The sequence below is a fragment of the Saccostrea echinata genome, unplaced genomic scaffold (genome assembly GCF_033153115.1).
Source record: "Saccostrea echinata isolate AGI-Se365-2 ecotype Australia unplaced genomic scaffold, CSIRO_AGI_Sech_v1 ptg000072l, whole genome shotgun sequence".
Classification (NCBI taxonomy): Eukaryota; Metazoa; Mollusca; class Bivalvia; order Ostreida; family Ostreidae; genus Saccostrea; species Saccostrea echinata.
Window position 1 is genome coordinate 85924 of NW_026889821.1, and position 20769 is coordinate 106692.

At 33.2% G+C, this 20769-nt stretch overlaps 1 protein-coding gene across 1 annotated transcript; it reads left to right on the top strand.

Annotated features, from left to right (window-relative positions):
* The first annotated feature begins 17033 nt into the window (after positions 1–17033).
* Positions 17034–18810, top strand: LOC133176210 (uncharacterized). The gene is made up of 2 exons (XM_061311368.1): positions 17034–17329; positions 18564–18810. The coding sequence occupies exons 1-2, from the start codon at positions 17070–17072 to the stop codon at positions 18784–18786; spliced, it is 483 nt and encodes a 160-aa protein (XP_061167352.1). The 5' UTR covers positions 17034–17069; the 3' UTR covers positions 18787–18810.
* Positions 18811–20769: the final 1959 nt, after the last annotated feature.

Below are 20769 nucleotides of genomic sequence, written 5' to 3' on the forward strand. Positions count from 1 at the left end.
ACTTGATCGCGAAACATCAATAGAAACATTCAAATGTTGGAGCTAGGCGAACTTTCATGACCATATAATTTCCAGTTCTAGGTCACTGCGTATCACAACATAGGATACGAGGGGCCGTTTTTGTAATATTTTTATTCGAATATTCGTCTCAAATATAAATGTAAGTAATAAACAACACTGGTCAAAAGTTCACTGTGAAGTGAACTTGGTTGGTACGTGATCAAATCTACTGCGAAGACCTTCGGGCTTCAAGGATTTGATCACGTGACAAACCAAGTTCATTTTTCATCTTTTTAACATCGTTGTTTATTTCTTAATTGTGTGATTTGATATTTGCTTCATCCAAGCCTCACCATTTCAACTCGGTGAATAATGCAATTATCAAATCACACTGTACAGAGATCCCCCCCTCCCTCCCTCTCTCTCTCTCTCTCTCTCTATATATATATATATATATATGTTAGGGATGACAATCGAATACAGATTTGCTAATTCGTTAACCCTAAGATCTTCCGACCTATTAACCGTTAATCGTATCAAAATAAAAAAAAATACACATTTTCCTGACTTAAAAAAAAAAAAAAAAAAAAAAAAAAAAAAAAAAAAAAAAAAAAAACCTCCATTCATATACAAAAGAATTAAAAAAAAAAAGACTAGAAGTTTTCTTCTGTTTATGCTTGATCAGTACACTTTATGTATTTTGTTTCAATATCAAAAGGCAAACAATTAATAAATGAAAAAAAAAAATAATAAAAACAATTATAATAAAAAAAAAAAAAAAACAGGAAACATCATGACAGACAATATGTTTCAAAAGTTTATTCTGTATTGTCACCAAAAATAGGAACTGAGTCTGAACTACCCTTTACAATGATTGTTTAAAAATATAATTTGACAGATAACTGATAGATACTGAAATAGACACTGAAATCAGTTCAGAGATCTCAACGGTGATTTAATTAAAGCTGAACACGACTCACAAGTAGGCATACGCCATATTAGTTTTCCTATCTCCTATATCAGCTCTGGGAAATATAAACCCTTCGAATTCGTTACACCTGATGGCTTTTAGCTGGTCGATGCGGCGTTTAGTACATGTATATCTCATTTTATTGCGGGGACATTTGTGTTTATTTCACTTTGTAATGCATTGGCCTGTGCAGTTGATATCGAATATCTTTTGATAACTTCTTTCCTGACGTGGCAGAGGCATACAGAAGTAATTTTTGTCGCTCCCGAGTATATCACAATGACAATGAAGGAGACATGTGCTCAAGTAGAATTCTATGAGGCAAAATGCGTTAGACCGTGAACAAAACTGCGGTTGGAAAACGATATCCTTGAGAAATCTTATATGGCGGGCAACTCTCTTCCTTTTCCGAATCGTGTTCAGCTTTAATATCATTAAAGAAAAACAGGATAGGATGGATAACGACATGTTGTTTAACCCCTTCACTCCCACACCGGTCAATTTGACCGCTTGCGCGTTAAAACACGACTTCGCGAAAACAAGATCTCCTTATCTATTTTATGATAGCATAAAGGTATATAAACTATATATCATCTTTTTGGAAATTTTCTCTTCTTTTAAACTATGTAAAAATTTTATGTCTTAATGTCGGTAATGAATAGATTTTACGTTTTGAAGACATACAGGACTTTTTGAGAATGGCGCAATTTTCCACAGCAATTGACGATTTTCCCGACGATTGACATTTTTTCCCTGATTAACTTAATAATGAAAGTATGATATATTCTTAAGGCATATTTTCTCTGCTTTTAAAATATGTAAAAAATATTGTTATAACTTTAAAATATTTTGTAAAAACAAGAACTTTCTTGCACTTATGTGTTTTTCACTTTTTTTTATCCGTAATATTTAAATAAAACTCAGCTTTACGTGTATTTCTGTACTGAAATAGGGAAAACAAAATAAAGCTGGTAAAAGTAGAGAAAATTTCCTTTTCAACAAGCCTTTATAGGTCTTCTTACTTTCAGTATTTTTTTTTAATTACGGTAGTTTGAATATGTGACCTTCGTATCATATTTGTAGAAAAATCGGGGGTGATCAATATTTAACGTCAAGGTCGATTTTGTTGGTCTCACTAAAGTATTATTTTATAAGTACTATTTATATATATGCTTTTAATGAAATAAATGCTTAATACAAAATAATTGGTTTAAAAAACAAATATATACTATCTTTTGTAAAAAAAAATAATAATATAATGAATTTATTTATCTATATTCAGGTACAATAATGTTGCTAAAACATGTAATTGAAAAAAAATCAAAGTTAATATTGCTGTATGTTAATATATATATTCTTTAAAATATGAAATTTAATTAGATCTCTACTGACACGGAATTTAAAAACAAGCACAAAAACTCGCATTTACACGACTCATCACAGTAAGAGTTATTACGAATTGAGATTACCACGTGTGTCCGCTGTAGCAGTAAACAACAACATGATGATGATCTGAACGTCAATTTTAATGATTATTTTACGACGAAGAACATCACATCAATGCATCAAATATTTCGGTCTTTCCTTTGGTATTAGAGGTGAGTAAGTATTGACTGAAGAGTTTAAAACTGCCTTTAAAACGCATTAATTCACGCTCAAATGAAAACAAAATTTACACACGTACTAGATCTTCATGTATAGGGGTTACCTTATTTCAGTGTTTGTATCTCATATTTTAGATTGAAACTAGTTCAGCCAATTCTGTGTTGCTTTTGAAGTGTTTGCTTTTGACGACCACCCTTAAGTACCTTTCAAAATAAAATCAAGTTGGCATAATTATGGAGAGTAGTTGTTGTGTACATGTACAGACCCTAAAACGTGCTACTACACCTCAGAAACGAACCGTACCGTTCCGTGCAAGAAGCGTACCGTACCGTGCAAGAAGTGTACCGTACCGTGCACAAAGCGAACCGTACCGTACACAAAACAAACCGTACCGTGCAAGAAGCGTACCGTACCGTACACAAAGCGAACCGTACCGTGCAAGAAGCGTACCGTACCGTACACAAAGCGAACCGTACCGTTCATGAATAATTTTTGAAATAATTATGCAAGCCACGCCCCGAAAGCATTCCGAATCTTGCAATGACCGAATACAGTAAGTAATTTTCTTTTATTTCTTTAGACGCAGCGCCAGTTCAAAAAGGACGGAAAATTACCCTAGAGATTCAAAATATTATAATTAAGTACCATACCTCTGGACTAACATCTGTTAATATAAGGAAAGTAGTTACGACTTCAAAACAACTCGACATAGTGTGAGGCGATTCCTTATTCCCTATGCATGATCGGGTTATGCTTGACTAACATTTTTTTCCGCATTAAATGCAGCATCGTAATATTTTCGTGTACAATTTATAATAAATAAAAATGAATTAAATACTTTATCGTTTATTTCTATAGCTTTTATCTACCCTATTCTTGTCTCTATGAACTTTCTCGGAAACCAAGACACACCAAAAAATGTTTTAGGATTCTGTGCTATTTTCTGAAACCAAACCCTTAAAATCATTTTTTTTTATTCATGTAAGTAATAGTTTTAGGGAGAAATGATTACAGATTTAGCAACAACAACAAAAATTTTTTTTAAAAATCGAAATAAGTTATCAATTTGAAAGCGGACATGTTAAAATGTAAACGCCTCTCAATCACCAGAAAAAAATAAATAAAAGCGATGTATATATAAATAATATGTGTCGGTTTACACTCTTCTGACCAACTCAAGATGTTATCGCCAATATAACATACTGTCAAAAAGTTCGATCGCCACATTTTCGCATGGAATTTTCAGTTTAATACACGTAATCAAGGAAAAAAAATCTGGATATATGTCAGAATTAATTTTTATTTAAAGCATTTTCCCATTTCATTTGCTTTATTCACTGAAATCTGCAGGTAAAATATGTTACCTGGAATTTACACAAAAAGCCCAGTTGAATTAAAAAAAAATGCTTAGTCCGTGGATGCGTGTTCATCCAAGTTTTCTTTTAAAGAAACACTGTACATCTCTTGCCCTGGTCTCGTTATCTAGACTGACGTCTTTCTATACTTTCGTTATTTTAAAACATTTGAAAATTTCGATCAAGTATTGTCTTCACACGTGCACAGGTAAAACCCTGAGCTGTGTATATTGAACCGTATCTAATCCCGTTAGTCCAGATATGCTTACATTCACACGTGTATCAACAGTTTGCTGTCTTTAACAGTAAGTCTACAACAACGAATCAGTTTTAATCAGCAGATTTAAACAGAAGTTCGTGTGCAGTCAGCTTTTCTTCTAGATCTTCAATAAAAAAGCGAGTTTGACAAGGAAACAAAGGGGGGGGGGGGGTAGCACCCGGCATGGGCAAATTAATCATTTTCAAAGTTTTTGAGGACATGCATGGCTGCATATTATTTATTTAAAGGTAATTGAAAACGGACTATTTATTTCTAACATTTTGACATTAGTTATTTCGGAAATCTGTCTTGCCGTCAATATATATTATATACATTTATACATTGTAGATGGAATTGTAGCTGTAACCGTTTTCTTGATTGTAACTTCCCTTCAAAAGACGTTTTTACACATTGATGGAAAATTTATGTAAAAAGGAAAACAATTACGCGCACAAAAAATAAGTAATATTTTGCACTCATTGTGTGCACTTCTACCGATTACTTTTCAATGTATTTTTCCTAGTGAGCCAAACACCTAAGAAATCAATGTAAAAAAAAACAAGAGGCCCAAGGGCCTTAACGGTCACCTGAGTATAATACAACAATTTAGAGAATCCATAGAGTATAAAATGAACTCAAAGGTGAACCTTTGTTGCCCAAAAGCAAGAAAAATAGGGGGATCAATATCAACAAAATAATTAGTCTAGTATTCATTAACAGTTCATAAATTAGGATCTCACTCTCACCATACAATATATTAACAAACTATCAGTTCTTCTGTACTATTTCAATTCCTTGTTGAAGTTTCTTACATTGGCCTTTCTTGGTCTTTGATGAACATTTAGTAAGACAAGTTATTTTTGTCTCATCTTTATTTATCTATTACTTACAAGTCTACCTGATCATTTAAACTAAGGAAGTACTTTTTGTATTATACAATAAAAATTCTTGCATAATTTTCCTATTCTATTAACCTTTCAGGTACATTATTTACAGTGTTTAATTATCAAAAGTAAATGGCAAAGGAGAATAACTCCTCTCAGTGGAATACAAATTAATAGAGCCCTGGCCAGGACCAGAACACTTGACCAGATGTTTAAAAATCTGGTAAAAATACCCTTCCTTATTAAAACTTTTACTCTTTTTGCCTCTGTTATGCCCAGGTGCAGAGAAGATTTTTAAAGAAATAATGCATTTTTACTACAGATTCACTATAATAATATTCGCTATACATGTGTACTATCAATAGAGCCACCCCCCTCCCCACTGAGAAACACCAGAGCCTCTCACCCTGGGAACAAAAGTTTGCTCACCATAAGTAATCATTTTGTTTCTCTGCTTAATACTAAGGAGCAGACATTATTATTTAATAGAATTAATGCATTTTCACTATATTATCAAGAGCCCCACCCTTACACCAGTACATCTGACCCAGGGGTCATGAAATTCACTACTCTCGAAGAAGCACTCTTGCTCATTATAATTATACACTTAGCTTCTTTGCTTTTTAACCAGAATATTTTCAAAGAAATTTTGCTTTTTCACTATATAATCAATAGAGCCCCCCCCCCTTTTCACCAGAACTCTTGACCCTGGGGCCATAAAATTCACAATCTTGGAAGAAGCATCCTTGCATATCATAACAATGTACTTAGTTTGTTTAAATAATACCCAGGGGCAGAGAAGATATTCAATGAAATAATGTACTTTCACTATAGGATCTATATAGCCCCACCCTAGCACAAAAACCCCCATACCTGGGGCCATGAATTTCACAATTTTGGAAGAGGCATCCTTGCTTATCATAACTATGTATTTAATTTGTTTCAATAATACCCAGGAGTAGAGAAGAAGAATTTCAAAGAAATAATGCACTTTCACTATATGATCTATATAGCCCACCCAGAGCACCAGAACCCCTGACCCTGGGGCCATGAATTTCACAATTTTGGTAGAACTACCCTTGCTAATCATAACTATATATTTAATTTGTTTAAATAATACCCAGGAGTAGAGATAAAGATTTTCAAAGAAATTTTGCTTTTTCACTATATAATCAATAGAGCCCCCCCCCCCCCCTTTTCACCAGAACCCTTGACCCTGGGGCCATGAATTTCACAATTTTGGTAGAGTCAACCTTGCTTATCATAACTATGTATTTTTGTTTCAATCATACCCAGAGTAGAGAAGAAGATTTTCAAAGAAATAATGCACTTTCACTATAGGATCTATATAGCCCCGCCCTAGCACCAGAACCCCTGACCCTGGGGCCATGAATTTCACAAATTTGGTAGAGTCACCCTTGCTTATTATAACAATGTATTCAATATGTTTCAATAATACCCAGGAGCAGAGAAGAAGATTTTCAAAGAAATAATGCACTTTCACTATATGATCTATATAGCCCCGCCCTAGCATCAGAACCCCTGACCCTGGGGCCATGAATTTCACAATTTTGGTAGAGTCACTCTTGCTATTCATAACTATGTATTTAATTTGTTTAAATAATACCCAGGAGTAGAGAAGAAGATTTTCAAAGCTATTTTGCTTTTTCACTATATAATCAATAGAGCCCCCCCCCCCCTTTTCACCAGAACCCTTGACCCTGGGGCCATGAATTTCACAATTTTGGTAGAGTCAACCTTGCTTATCATAACTATGTATTTTTGTTTCAATCATACCCAGGGGTAGAGAAGAAGATTTTCAAAGAAATAATGCACTTTCACTATATGATCTATATAGCCCCATCCTAGCACCAGAACCCCTGACCCTGGGGCCATGAATTTCACAATTTTGGTAGAGTCACCCTTGCTTATTATAACAATGTATTCAATATGTTTCAATAATACCCAGGAGCAGAGAAGAAGATTTTCAAAGAAATAATGCACTTTCACTATATGATCTATATAGCCCCGCCCTAGCATCAGAACCCCTGACCCTGGGGCCATGAATTTCACAATTTTGGTAGAGTCACTCTTGCTATTCATAACTATGTATTTAATTTGTTTAAATAATACCCAGGAGTAGAGAAGAAGATTTTCAAAGCTATTTTGCTTTTTCACTATATAATCAATAGAGCCCCCCCCCCCTTTTCACCAGAACCCTTGACCCTGGGGCCATGAAATTCACAATTTTGGTAGAGACACCCTTGCTTATTATAACTATGTATTCAATATGTTTCAATCATACCCAGGAGTAGAGAAGAAGATTTTCAAAGAAATAATGCACTTTCACTATATGATCTATATAGCCCCATCCTAGCACCAGAACCCCTGACCCTGGGGCCATGAATTTCACAATTTTGGTAGAGGGCTCAATGCTTTTTACAATCATGTCAACAGTTTGACTGCTTGATGTCCAGGAGTAAAGAAGAAGATTTTTAAAGATCGCATTAATTTTGGTGGTTTTAGCCCCACCCCTCAGGCCCCAGGGGGGCAGGGACCATGAAATTCACAAATTTTGTTCCCCTTCACACATAGATGCCATATGCTAAAATTGGCTGAAATTGGTTCAGCGGTTTCAGAGAAGAAGCTGAAAATGTTCAAATGTTAACACACGACGCACGACGGACGACGGACGACGCACGACGACGGACGAAAACAGATAGTAATAGGTCACCTGAGTGACTCAGGTGACCTAAAAATATATAATTCCTCGCAAATAAAACTAATAACTTGTTTGATCATTCGGTCAAGAGAACATTTTTTGTTTGTTTGTTTGTGTTTTTTCTAAGGAAGCAGCAGTGACAAGAACGTAAAAAGAATGGTAGACGAAATGAAAGCATGAGCGATTTATAAAATCAATCTCATTTATTTAAAAGTGTGATAAGTGAATATTTAAAATAATAATTGTATTCAATTAGGAAAATTTAAAGGAAAAAAACACATATGTACGCTTATTCGTTAAAAAAAAAAATACAGAAAGGCCTTTTATGTCGACGCAACCAAAATATTTTTTTCATCCTTCTTATACAATGTTTGTTGATATGTTCGATTTCTTTCCAAGTTTAATAGAACCATAAGGCGATGTTGTACAAAATACGATAAAAAATAGACAACTATAATTATTTTCTTTAAAAATTGAAAGTAGTTCATACAGAAAGTAAAGTAAAAAAAGATACAGTTATTAAGACGACTAGTTACATTTAATAACAAAAATACAGCTGTTAAAAGAAAATATTTATAAAAGTTTTAACTTAAAAACAACTCATTAAAAAATGCTTGCGACACCATCCTTCCATTTATATAAAATAAAGAGATTATAATAAAGAAATAAACGACTTTATGAAGTAGCCAATCATAATCTAAAGCGTACAGGCTCCGCCCACTTAATTTACATACCGTTCTCCAAAGCGTACCTTTCACAAAACGAACCGTTCCGTGCACGAAGCGAACCGTACCGTTCACAAAGCGTACCGTTCCGTGCAAGAAGCGTACCGTACCGTACACAAAACGAAACGAACCGAACCGTGCAAGTGGTGTAGTAGCACGTTTTAGGGTCTGTAACACTATCACATTGAATTTTTTAGGGTGCTGCATGGTCTCAAAGGCTTCAGTACTTTCATCTGTGAAGACCCACTTGCTAACCCTACAATGCACTAGAAGGACCATTATGTGGGGACACAGGTGCTTATTATGTCCAATGAACAGGTAAATTTTTGTTTTGGTGAAAATTTCTATATCTATAAAAATTCTAAATAAAGTGAAATTTTAATTGCATTCTCTTGATATTCATAATTGCATTCACACAAGTTCACAGGAATTTGATTTATATTTTGAAAAAAGTGTATCATACACATGACATTTATGATGCATGTTTCTACATATAAACAAGTACACTAGTTAAACACACAATATTTATTCGAATTAATGCTCAGATATGGAACAAGCTGTCTTTTATAGACTGCTGTGGTATTTTCAATCTCGTGAAGTATGTGGTTAGATTTTCCATTTTCTCATTTTTTCAGTCATGTACATGGGTGGTCAAACTATATTCACTGGATGGCTATTTATCAACACTTCCATGTACACGAACAGCCTTGCCCCTGGAATTTTGCCCTGAAGCAACAGTTTTCAGTCCATTAATGTGTCCTTTTTCTTAACAACCCTGACAGCCAGGTATGCTATGTCTTTTAGTTCAATAATTCAATAATGATGGTTTACTACTGACTTGATTATTTTTCAGTCCTGATACATTAATTGACTTAACCAAATCACTTAACTACATGAATCACATGATAAATATACTTTTAATTTTAAAAGGAAAATTATATCAATGTATTAATTGTAGCATTCTTAATTTTATATATGTAAATTCACATAATTTGTTTCAAAATATTAAATCTTTTACAGGGTAGAAACTGATTACATGTACTTGACAGAAAATGATCATGTCTTGGACAAGTCAAAGAAGTTCCTCCAGTCTTTCAGAGAAATGACAGTTAATGAAAGAATTGTGTCCACAAAGTAAAAGTGCTCTGGTCTTCAACATTTTGTGGAAGATAAAATCAGTCTGATTTAGAATTCAGCTTGCAATATTTCTGGATTTGTATATTTGGATAAAAACATCACATTTTCTACTTATTGACTAAACAGTTTTGCGTTAAATATTGCCAATGCCATCTATTATTATTTTTTCCCTCCAAGATCACGTCAAGTCTTTATTGTACCCCTTAAGCACTTTTACCAGAAAAATCTTGTAATGAAATCAATTAGTTTATTTTTTCTTGTTAAATTTAAAGTTGGGGGAAAAATCCACGAAAATAAAGGTTCATTTTAATGGCATCAGGAAAATGAATTTGTTTTTGTTTAACAGAAAGATACTATACATGTTGAAGTTACTGTTATGTAATTTTTATATCACTGTTCAGCCACACCTTTTTGTCATTTTTGCCACTTCTTTATTAGCCACATCTTTCAGGAAATGTATAGGACCTGTTTAAATTCATTATATGCAGAATCAAAAAAAAAGTTTATGTGATTCATGTAGTACAGTATAATGCTCTTTTGTGAGTATATTCCAAATTTCCTATTTCAACATGCATCATTGTAAATTTTTAGCTTGAAAATTAAAATGTATCGAAAAATTCGATAAGATTTTGCACTTATTTGACCTTTGACTTCCATTTCTACTAATAAGGTCAGTCGTTGGGTATCTAAATAGTCATGAAATATCATCTCTATGAAATTCCCTACAAAATGGTATGCATTATGCCTAGCTTTCTCCTTGGATAAAAAGGTTAGAAATAATTTGATAATGTTATGTCAAAAGGTCTCCAAAATCACGTAAAATGCGCCGGTAGAGAAAGGGTTAAACAGCAATTAACAAATCACAAACTGGCCAATTACCCCCAACAATCTCGGGATTTCCACATTACTGCTACATTGCAAAAAATAAAAAATAAATAAATAAATAAATAAAATTAAAAAAAAATAAAAAAATTCCAATTCATTACTGCTACGTTTCATCTAAATTTCGGGTGCTCAAAACCGCTACATCTTATCAAGAAGACGCTTGGTGATAACAACTCATTATCGCTACATAAAACAAATCTGCATCCTGATGACACAAAATCTCAATTAACTGCCTTTTAATCAGCTGAAATAAATACGTGAAAACATAATTTATCAACATTCAAAGATTTTTTTTACACTGTAAATAGAATATTAAGGTGAAATATGGTGCTAACAAATAGTAATCAAGCTCAAAAGTCCATTGAAACAATACAGATTGTGAGAAGCGCAAACATGGACCTCTAAAAAATCAGAGGTGGAAACAGGTGCCATGGAGCAATAAGCATACCCCGGTCACACCCGCCGTGTGCTCATGATCGGGGAAACGGAAAAATCTGTAGACAATTCAGTGTGTAAATAATGGCGTAACAATTACATGTACTGTGAAATCATTTAAATTCGTGGGGGTCAATGTTCGTGGGCAAGCAAAATTTTATTGGTTCGTGGGGATATAATTTCATGGGCAACTCGTTTATTTGGTAGATCTAATTAATCAGTACGTTGACAACATAGTTGTTCGTGGGGATGTAAATTCGTGGGTAAGGGTTACCCACGAAATCAACGAACATTGATCCCCCGCGAACAATGATGATTCCACAGTAGTATGAGAAAATCGTCAGTCAATATTCGACTTAATGAAAGAATGTATTTGATGACAGGGTCATTGTATCGACCATAGAACTTGCGAAATGTTGACTTCAAACGAGACTGTTGATATCCTTGTTTCATCAACTTGTTTGTCAGTAGCTTTGAAAAAAAAATGTTCGTACTTAGAGCATGCTCTTGCGTTTCGAATCAACTTAGAGATATAAACCCCATATGCAGTTGATAAGGGTATATTGCTACATAAGTAAGGGAAGTTGACGATACAAAAGTTGAAGTCATCACGTTTATCATAAAGCTTTGTTGTTAGGTTACCATTAGGGTCTTTTTCTGGTAAAATATCCAAATATGGAACAGATGTGTCAGACTATGGCACCTTTCATTTCAAGTTCACAGGGATACATCGAGTCGACATATGAATGGAAGTAACTATTGTTAATTGATAATGCGTCGTGGATATATTGAAATGTCGAGTTGAAGGCCTCAGCAATTTGTTTTCTTCTCATGTGAATTATAAAGATAACGAACAGTATTCAAGCTTAAAGTCCATATAAACAATACAATTCAGGAGCAGAGCAAACACGGACCTCCAAAACCATCAGAAGTAGGATCAGGTGCCATGGAGGAATAAGCATCCCCTGTCGACAGGTCACACCCGCCGTGTGCTCCTTGTCATGATCGGGAAGAATGGGAAAATCAGTGGACAATTCAGTGTGTAAATAATGGCCTAACAATTAGTATGAAAAACGTCAGTCAGCATTTGACTCAATGATTAATTGTATTCGCTGACAAGGTCATTGTATCGACCATAAAACTTGCAAAATTATGACTTTAAACGAGACTGTTCATCTTCTTGTTTCATCAAATTGTTTGTCAGTAACTTGCCCCGTTTTAAAAATTGTTCGTACGTAGACAATGGTATTGCGTTCCCAATCAACTGAGAGACATAAACCCCATATGCAGGTGATAAAGGTATATTGCTACATAAGTAAGGAAAGACGAAGTCATAACGTTTACATAAAGTTTTGATGGTAGGTTACCATTAACGTTTTTTTTCTAGTAAAATATCCAAAAATGAAACAGATATGCCAGACTCTGTGGCATCCTCTATTGCAAGCTCACTGGGATATACATCGAGTCGACATATAAATGGAAGTAACTATTGTTAATTGATAATACGTCGTCAATACATGTATATCGAAATGTCGAGTTGAAGGCCATAGCGAGTGTTTTCTTCTTCTCATGTAGAAGTTTTTGAATAAATTCTGCTTCATATGAATACAAAAATAGGTCTGCTAATAACGGGGAGCAATTGGTACCCCTAAAAATTCCAACAGATTGTTTGAAGACCTGATCTCCAAAAACCACATAGATATTGTCAATCAGAAACTCAAGCATTTTTTTAATATCAACTTCAAAGTACTTGTGAGTACAATCAGAATGTTTTTTTAGCAAAATAATTTTGCAAATGACCAATGACAAGGTAAGTATATTTACGAGTTTTATTTTTATTGAAAAAGCGCTGTCTATGATTTCAAAAAGCCTGGACTTCAATCTATCGTAGGGAATTGTTGTATAAAGTGTTGAAAAGTCGTACGTTCTAATGTGTTTGATTTTGGTAAAATTCTGTGATTTCAAGTTTTCTATAGGTTCCTTGGAGTTTTTAAGTATCCACATCTGATTAAAAAAGGCTTGGTAGAACATTCACTGGAACCTGTCAATTAACATGTTATTTGGGGTACATGATTTCACATATAGGACCTTCTTCCAAAAGTTTGTATTTTTTTAAAATAACATTTGTCTTGTGAAAACCCTATATTCAGCACCATATGACAATATATATATATATATCTCAAGTCCTTCCAAAAGTTTGTATTTTTTAAAAATAACATTTGTCTTGTGAAAACCCTATATTCAGCACCATATGACAATATATATATATATCTCAAAAACTGCATATTTGTATTATTGGTAATATGTTTAGAGGGCCCCTAAGAAGACTAGTGCATCACTAATCGGGTTACCCTCTTGATCTTGAGTCCACTCCTGATTTGGTGCACCACAGTGTCTTATTTGTCTGTTAAAAAATGGTATAAAAACAAAATACCGAATCTTAATCAGAGTGTCTGTGGCACTTGACTTTAGGATTTTTATACTCTTTACACTATATGCAACAAAATACAACCGACGGAACAAAACACTAACTAGTGCTTGTAATCAAAAGTCAGGAAACGATTGATTAAAACAGCGGTATTGATTTTGTAAATTAAGAAACTCGTGACATTTTTTGATACTGAAGGACGAGGTCTACTGTCTAGTTATATCAACTGTTCTTAGTATTATCACATGTGAACAATTCTTCCCATCCATTTTTGCTTGATTGGTAACGTTATATACACTGGTCACGCAATATTCCTTATATATTGTAATTAGAACTTTGCTGAGATGAAACTCAAACTGTCATTATGCGGAACCGATAGTTTAGAATAAGAATAATATACTTACCTGTGATTAGCGCTAAAATCTGTTTGCTTCTAACAACTAGGGAAAATAATCTAACATTCATTACGATGTGTCAATCTATTTTCAGGTACATGTATTTAAGTGCTAAAATTTAATTGCAAGACAGATGTTGAGCAGACGATCATTGTATTGACGTATCACAGAAGAGGAATTTACATGTATATGAAGATAATCATGAAGGTTGAACGCAGGATACAGCTGTACATGTATCATTGGTTGATCGAAGCTTCAGCCACTTTTCGTTACGCTAACTACCATGCGATATATACGATTAATTGTAGTTTTCATGGTTAATACATGTAGGTTGTTTGAGTTTTTCTGCTTTTTTTTTTTTTACATATAAATGAGGCGTATTCAAATAACTAGTCGAACAAAAACATTTCATTCGTCCTTGAGTTTTATCACTTTGTGAAGCAAATGTTGCCCATATTTATTTACATTTCTAACATATATATTCGATTTAAAAATTAGAAATGTTACCCTATACATATCTATGCAGATTTTATGTACATGTTCATAATCTAGTCAATGAAAAAATAAATATTGTTAATTATTTTAAGATCTTTTTTGAATCATATCATTGGAATGGAGCATGCTTCTTTAAGTATTGAGTGTGTATTATTTTTATTTCAAAAATATTTCAATTGATTTGTAATGGATTTTTTCTATTGTTACATGTACAAGATAAGAATTTAACTGCTTTTATCAGTGCTTAATGTCATGTTTAACAGATATATATTAAAAAAAATGTTACTCCACTTCTCAATAAAGCCTATTATTATAACTATGCCTACGGCATTTCTAAAACAATTCTATCCAGATATCTTTTTAAATAATTGATTTCTATATCAATAGATCCTCCTGGTGTGTAATTGGAGACCATTGCCATTTTTTTATGGTTTTTCAATTCGGTTGATAGGCTTTCAGTAAGACTTGTATTCTTTCTGTCTTTCAATAAGATTTACGTGAAATGAGACTTGTAATAATCAGACTGCCTCTAAAATCCGAACTACTGACACACAATAATGTACTTAATTTATTACACATCTAAGATATTAAATACATCTAAAAATGTAATAAGATTAAGGTAAGTTTTGATACATGCACGTTTATACGGGTAAATTTTTGACCTATAAATGAAGCCGTCATAGTGAAGTAACTCACGAGAACTTCAGTTCCTTCTTCAGTTTGCATGTAAAGTTTTTTTTTCCCGAAACTTTTTTTTTCTTCTTTCCAATGCCCGCAGTCTCCTTATCATTCTAATAGAAATCACGTAAAACGGAAGAAAATATTTCGTGAAACATAAGTTTGGTTATTTTTTTTTAGAATAAAATAAAACGTGCTGATAGGCTATCAAAAAATGCCTGTCATGTCATTCATTGTCATTGAGATGACTTGACCATCATTGAATTGTCCCTGAAAGCTTCTATTTCAGTGACCATTGATTTTAAATGAAAGGTATATTTTCACCCTGTTTCTAATTGAAGACCCCCCTCCCCCCCTCCCCCCCCCCCCCCCACACACACAAAAAGACCCTTACTAGAAGTGTATACCAAAGAACCGCTTGAAACATTGCAGAAGTATTCAGCACAATCACATATTCCTTGACACTCTTCTCAATAAAAAGGATAAGGACAGGATTGTCTACAGTTTTCGCCACTGTACCCGGTTGAACATCCTGTAAATATTTTTGCAAAGATAAAAAAAGGTATGTATATTCTTATTTCATTTGCAGAAAAAAAAGAATGCCAAGCGATTCTGCAAACCGAAGTAGGCTGAAAGAAATGTTCATATCAAGATCAAGAAAGATACAATCTAATATAATATATTTCCTCCTTGGCTGGGGAAATGTTACTACTTTTTATATTTTTAGATAATCATTTCTAATGTAATAGGAACTTATTGACATTGGTAACATACACATGTGTAACTATAGATAAATATCTTTAAAATATTTATAAGAGTCCATAATATTTAAGGACAGATGATACAAACAAAAAAAAATGATGCCTGGATTGTTATATATTTTGGGGTTTATTTTTGTTGAAAACGATGCAAGTAATAAAATTCTAAAATAATTAGAAATTGTAAACCTTCTAGAGTATTCAAAATTCTACCTTTCTATAACCATCCTTATTAATCTACACCAATTTTTGTCACTTTAAATTCCATTAATGTGAAATATGACTCAAGTTGTTATTTTTAATTTTTTGATAAAGGTTTGTTTGTATCATGTGTCCTTAATGGATTTACTTTCGCACTGCCGGCTTTCTGTATTCCACTTGTAATCTGCACAACATTTTTGAAGCCCCTATAAACATATATATCTTTAGTGATATATTCTGTGACAGCTTTAGCATCATATAAATGTTTAGCAAAAAATATTTATTCGTGATGGAATAAATATATTAATTTTAAAATACTAACAAAACCACCTATGATTCACATATTGGAATTCCCTTGGAACATAAACAAAGAAAAGTAAATATGCTTATAAAAACATATCTTTGATGAATATTGACGTCTCATGCATCGTATCTCAGAACACAATTTATGCCATCATATTATTTTTAGGTCCAATTTTCATTGAACGGGAAGTAAATTGATTTTCCGTTTCCGTCAATGCATTGTTAGGACTTAAACACATCTTTACATGCTATAAAATGATATTACTAAAGTTTTAGAAGTGTTCTGATTTGAAATAAAAATTCGATACTGAGGCCAAAGAGTAAAAACCCCTTAGTAAATGTCCCATTTCCCGAAGAAAAACATAATATATTTAGTATTCCTTTTGCATAGAAAACCTCCCATCCTATCTTTAAACAGATCAGATTTACGTATTCATTATACATCATGTTTACTTCGCAAATGTTTTCAAGAATTACAGCATTAGATAGCTAAACAGGTCATGGGAAAAAATTAGAGCTTGAATGAAAATCGTAATTGCATAAGCTGCAGATAATGTGAATTTAAAATTTTTGACAATAATCTATATAAGTTTCACTTTTCACTATAACTCCACGTAAATTTAAGGTAAACAGTGCATAAATATATTGAATCAGAATATTGTACATTCATAATATAATTTTCATTAATGAATAAAGTAGATTATTTTAAATTTTACATTATTAAGCGTTTTCTTTTCCTTTTCCGGATTTTGTTGAGTTATTTTTCAAATTTGTTTTTTAGATTAACAAACCGAAAGTACGATCGACGGGAATTCCACATAAAATACATGTAAAATGGCATTGCAGGTTGATCCCGAGGAAATGGATACCCATGATGAAGAATTTCTTGGTCTTCAAGCTGAACCAATGGATTGTCATGGTCAAGAAATCTGTATCTCAGAACATCAGCATATGAATCCAGCTGGAGGCTTCGTCTTCACAACAACCCAAGAAGCACAACTCCAGCGCTTTTTGTGTCTTGGGGCATCTTGCAATGGCTATCAAACCGGACGTCGAAGAGAATTAAAACTAGATGATGCCGGGTTTATATTACAGTAAGTTTTCAGCAGAAATTCAATAAAAATTAGTCCTCAGTGCAATCTGTCACGTCCATTGCTAGACATAGAAAATGCTTAGGAGCCTAGAAATAATTAAAGTGACCATAATGACCTCTGTTGAACTTATTTATATGAATTGAAAAGAGAGTCTGCATTAAAATTATCCATTTTAAGTTCTTTTTTAAAGCTTATTTTACGCATATTCTGATGAAAAAACTTTTTCATTAGCATCAGGAAGTAGATATATCCAATTATGTCTCTTTTCTTGGAATACATTCTGTTGTTTTCTTTTATACAGGTAAATTTATCTTAATGCATTTTTTTCAAATAAAATTATATTTCGAACAACAATCAAATTTGTTTTCTATCTTGAGGCACATGGACGTTAGATTTCTTTTTATCAGATTGAATACTCATATAATTTTTTGTCAAATAAAATTTGTTCTGCTATGTATGCATATAACTTCAAATTATTATTTTTTGTATTATCATGAAAGATAGGGGGCATTGTTTTGTCTAATCCGTCATCTCAAATTGCTTTTTCACTTTCTGGTGAAATAAGCGAATAAATGTTTTAATATTAACAGTTTAAATCTTGTTGGCATATTTCTGATAACAAGGATAACAAGTTTGTGTTAAAATGGTTTACATTATCTGTTCTTAATGAACGATTTTATTGCATTTTCTACGGAAGCAAGTTCATTTTTTTAAATATGTCTTGAAAACTGTAATTACATGGATGTTTCAAGAAAATCACAGAAATATGCTTAATGAATAACCTTAATGAATAGTCTTTTGTCATTATTTTTTGGAAATTACAAAATTGTAGGGCAAGTATAAAATATGTTTGGAAATATATATATTGAATGGCAACCTGTTCAAATGGACAAGAAGGGAAAAAAGTTAATGATGAGCCCTCGAGGATAAACAGAGGATATTTTATCAGAGAGGTTTTCAAATTTGTGTAAATGTGATTGGAAAATCAAGCTAAAAAGCTAGTCAGACGTACATTTAGGTCGACGATGGCCAAACTTCAATCATGTAGTCTTACTTCAGAATATATGTAGCTCAGGTCAGATAAATAAATACACTAGTAAGATTTATTTTCATTATGTAAAATTTAACTCATCAGTTTTATTTTCTCTTTTTAATAATAATTTTGAAGCGTTGATTAATATGTATTTTAATTTTACAATTGATAACTGATTTTAATTTTTTTTTAAATTTAAAGATTGGTAGGCGATGGATATGGTAAAAAGGTGGTGGATTTTCTAACGGATTTCTCTACGAATTGTCGTTCATTCAAGCAGGATCCTACTTTATTACTTTGGCGCTCTGCTGTCGGTCCTCTGATGAAGTTACAAAGCACGCAGCCTTTGCAGCTGTACAGAAAGTTTGCAGAACACCAACCCATCTTTTCAGATACCTTAACTACTGCCAAAAATAAGCCTTGATTTGACATCAAGAAAAGGATGGGGACGGGGGCTTCGTAAAGCAGTATGTGATTGGTACCGGAGATATGGATCATCAGAACGAAATCTGAAGCTTTTGGCGTTACACCTCACAAAATATACAAAAAGATATGGTTGGAGCCACAGGCAAGCAATCCGTCTCGCTCATCTCAAAGTGGAAGAAGGGAATTCTGCCTTGAAGTATTTGATAATAATTGCAAGGAAGGGGAAGCGATATGCCGATTCTACCTCGCTAGTTGACAAACTTAAGAAACAGGAAAAATATAATGAAACTCATCTGAAAGCAGTTGCTGAATTGCTAGATGGTATTGAGAGTGCAAAGAAAACAAATGATAAAAATGTGATTATAGACCTAATCCTTAAGCACAGGTTAGTCAGAGAGAACATCCCAAGTTTTTTTTCTTAAATGAAAAACAAGTTTGGTTGGCCCTGAGTAGACATATGCCGATGATAGCTCTAATCAAAAACCTTGGAAAAATGCCAAACTTGGATATGTTCATTCAAGAAAATCAACAATTAGACGAAGAAGAATCGTTTGAAGAAAATTTGATCTTGGGGAAATTGCAAAACAGAGAAGTTATTTTAATGGAAAAAGTCCATCCAGTGATTTTTCTGAAAGCAATAAACCAGTACAAGAAAGGTCACAATAACTCTGAGAAAACAAATTGGGCGGTGTTACCTCAGATTTGCACTGCCCTTGAAAACGGATTCTACTTATCTTTTGAAAATATCAGACCCACTGGCAAACGCTTCCTGGTTGCAGTAGAAATTAGTAAATCGATGAAGGATGACATCCAAGTCCCAGGCACATTTTCTTTACGTGCTATAGATGTTGCCGCCTTCATGGTGACTTTGGCAGCGAGAACAGAACAGCATTCTGACTTTATAGTCTTCTCATCTGAAACACCTGAGCCTTTATCCATCCAATCAACTGCCACAATAGAAGACGTTATCGGTAGAATTCAACATATTGCAGCTACTACAAGTAATTCAGCCTCTGATGCTTCTTGGGTTTTTAAATATGCAATGCAGGAGAAGAAGCGTTATGATGCAATTGTAATATACACCGATTCCAAGTCTTGCAAAGGACATCCAAATCATGTGGAAGCTCTTAAAATGTATCGCAAAGCGACCGAAAAGGAAGATGTACAATTAGTTGTTTGTAACTTATCCTGTTCTGACATGACTATTGGAGATATAGAAGACAGGTTAACAATGACAATATGTGGATTTGATTCCCATTGTCCGCAAATCATAATGAACTTTGTTCATGGTATCCTTTGAACTGCATCTCAAATTTGCAACAAAACAACTTCTTGATAATATCAAAGTACTGAATTAGTTCTAACCTTTGGAATACTTTTAAAAAAAATCCGCATCAACATGTTAAAGGAATGAGCTCGTTTCCAAAATCGTAGCAGTTTTGAGATTAATCACTGTTTGTCATCTTCACCTTTTTCATCCTGAATGTTTACTCCGTCGTTAGCTTTATTCAAAAAACATTAAAACAGAACAGACAAAACTGTTCACTCCAGAAAGTTTGGCAACCACCCCCTACCATCTTGGGACTATGAAAGTGTGATCACTTTTTTAAATATAAAAAGTGTCATCAGACCTTTCCATGTTTATGATTCAAGAATTAGCTTGGGGGATAAACAAGTATATTATTATCTTTAAGGATGTTTTGACATTTTGTCCTTTGATCAATGTTTAAAGTAAATTGACATTTACACATCCTTCATGTATATTTATCATAATATTGAAACGGAACATCCGATTCTAAAGTAATAGAAAAAAGTGGCCTACAAGTTTAAATATTATATAGTGAATGGTAAATTTTGTATGATTTGTACAAGTATCTAAAATATTATGAGATTAATAATTAAACAAAATACTCATTTGTCTGATAATTAATTTTTAAATATTGTAAAGTTTTTTAAACATGTTAGATATAATTGCTATACA

What these genes read in the sequence shown, in the direction of transcription:
- LOC133176210 (XM_061311368.1), top strand. Translation starts at nt 17,070, where the DNA reads ATGGCATTGCAGGTTGATCCCGAGGAAATGGATACCCATGATGAAGAA. An exon ending in GATGCCGGGTTTATATTACA is followed by an intron (nt 17,330 to 18,563) that starts GTAAGTTTTCAG and finishes TTAAATTTAAAG; the next exon opens with ATTGGTAGGCGATGGATATG.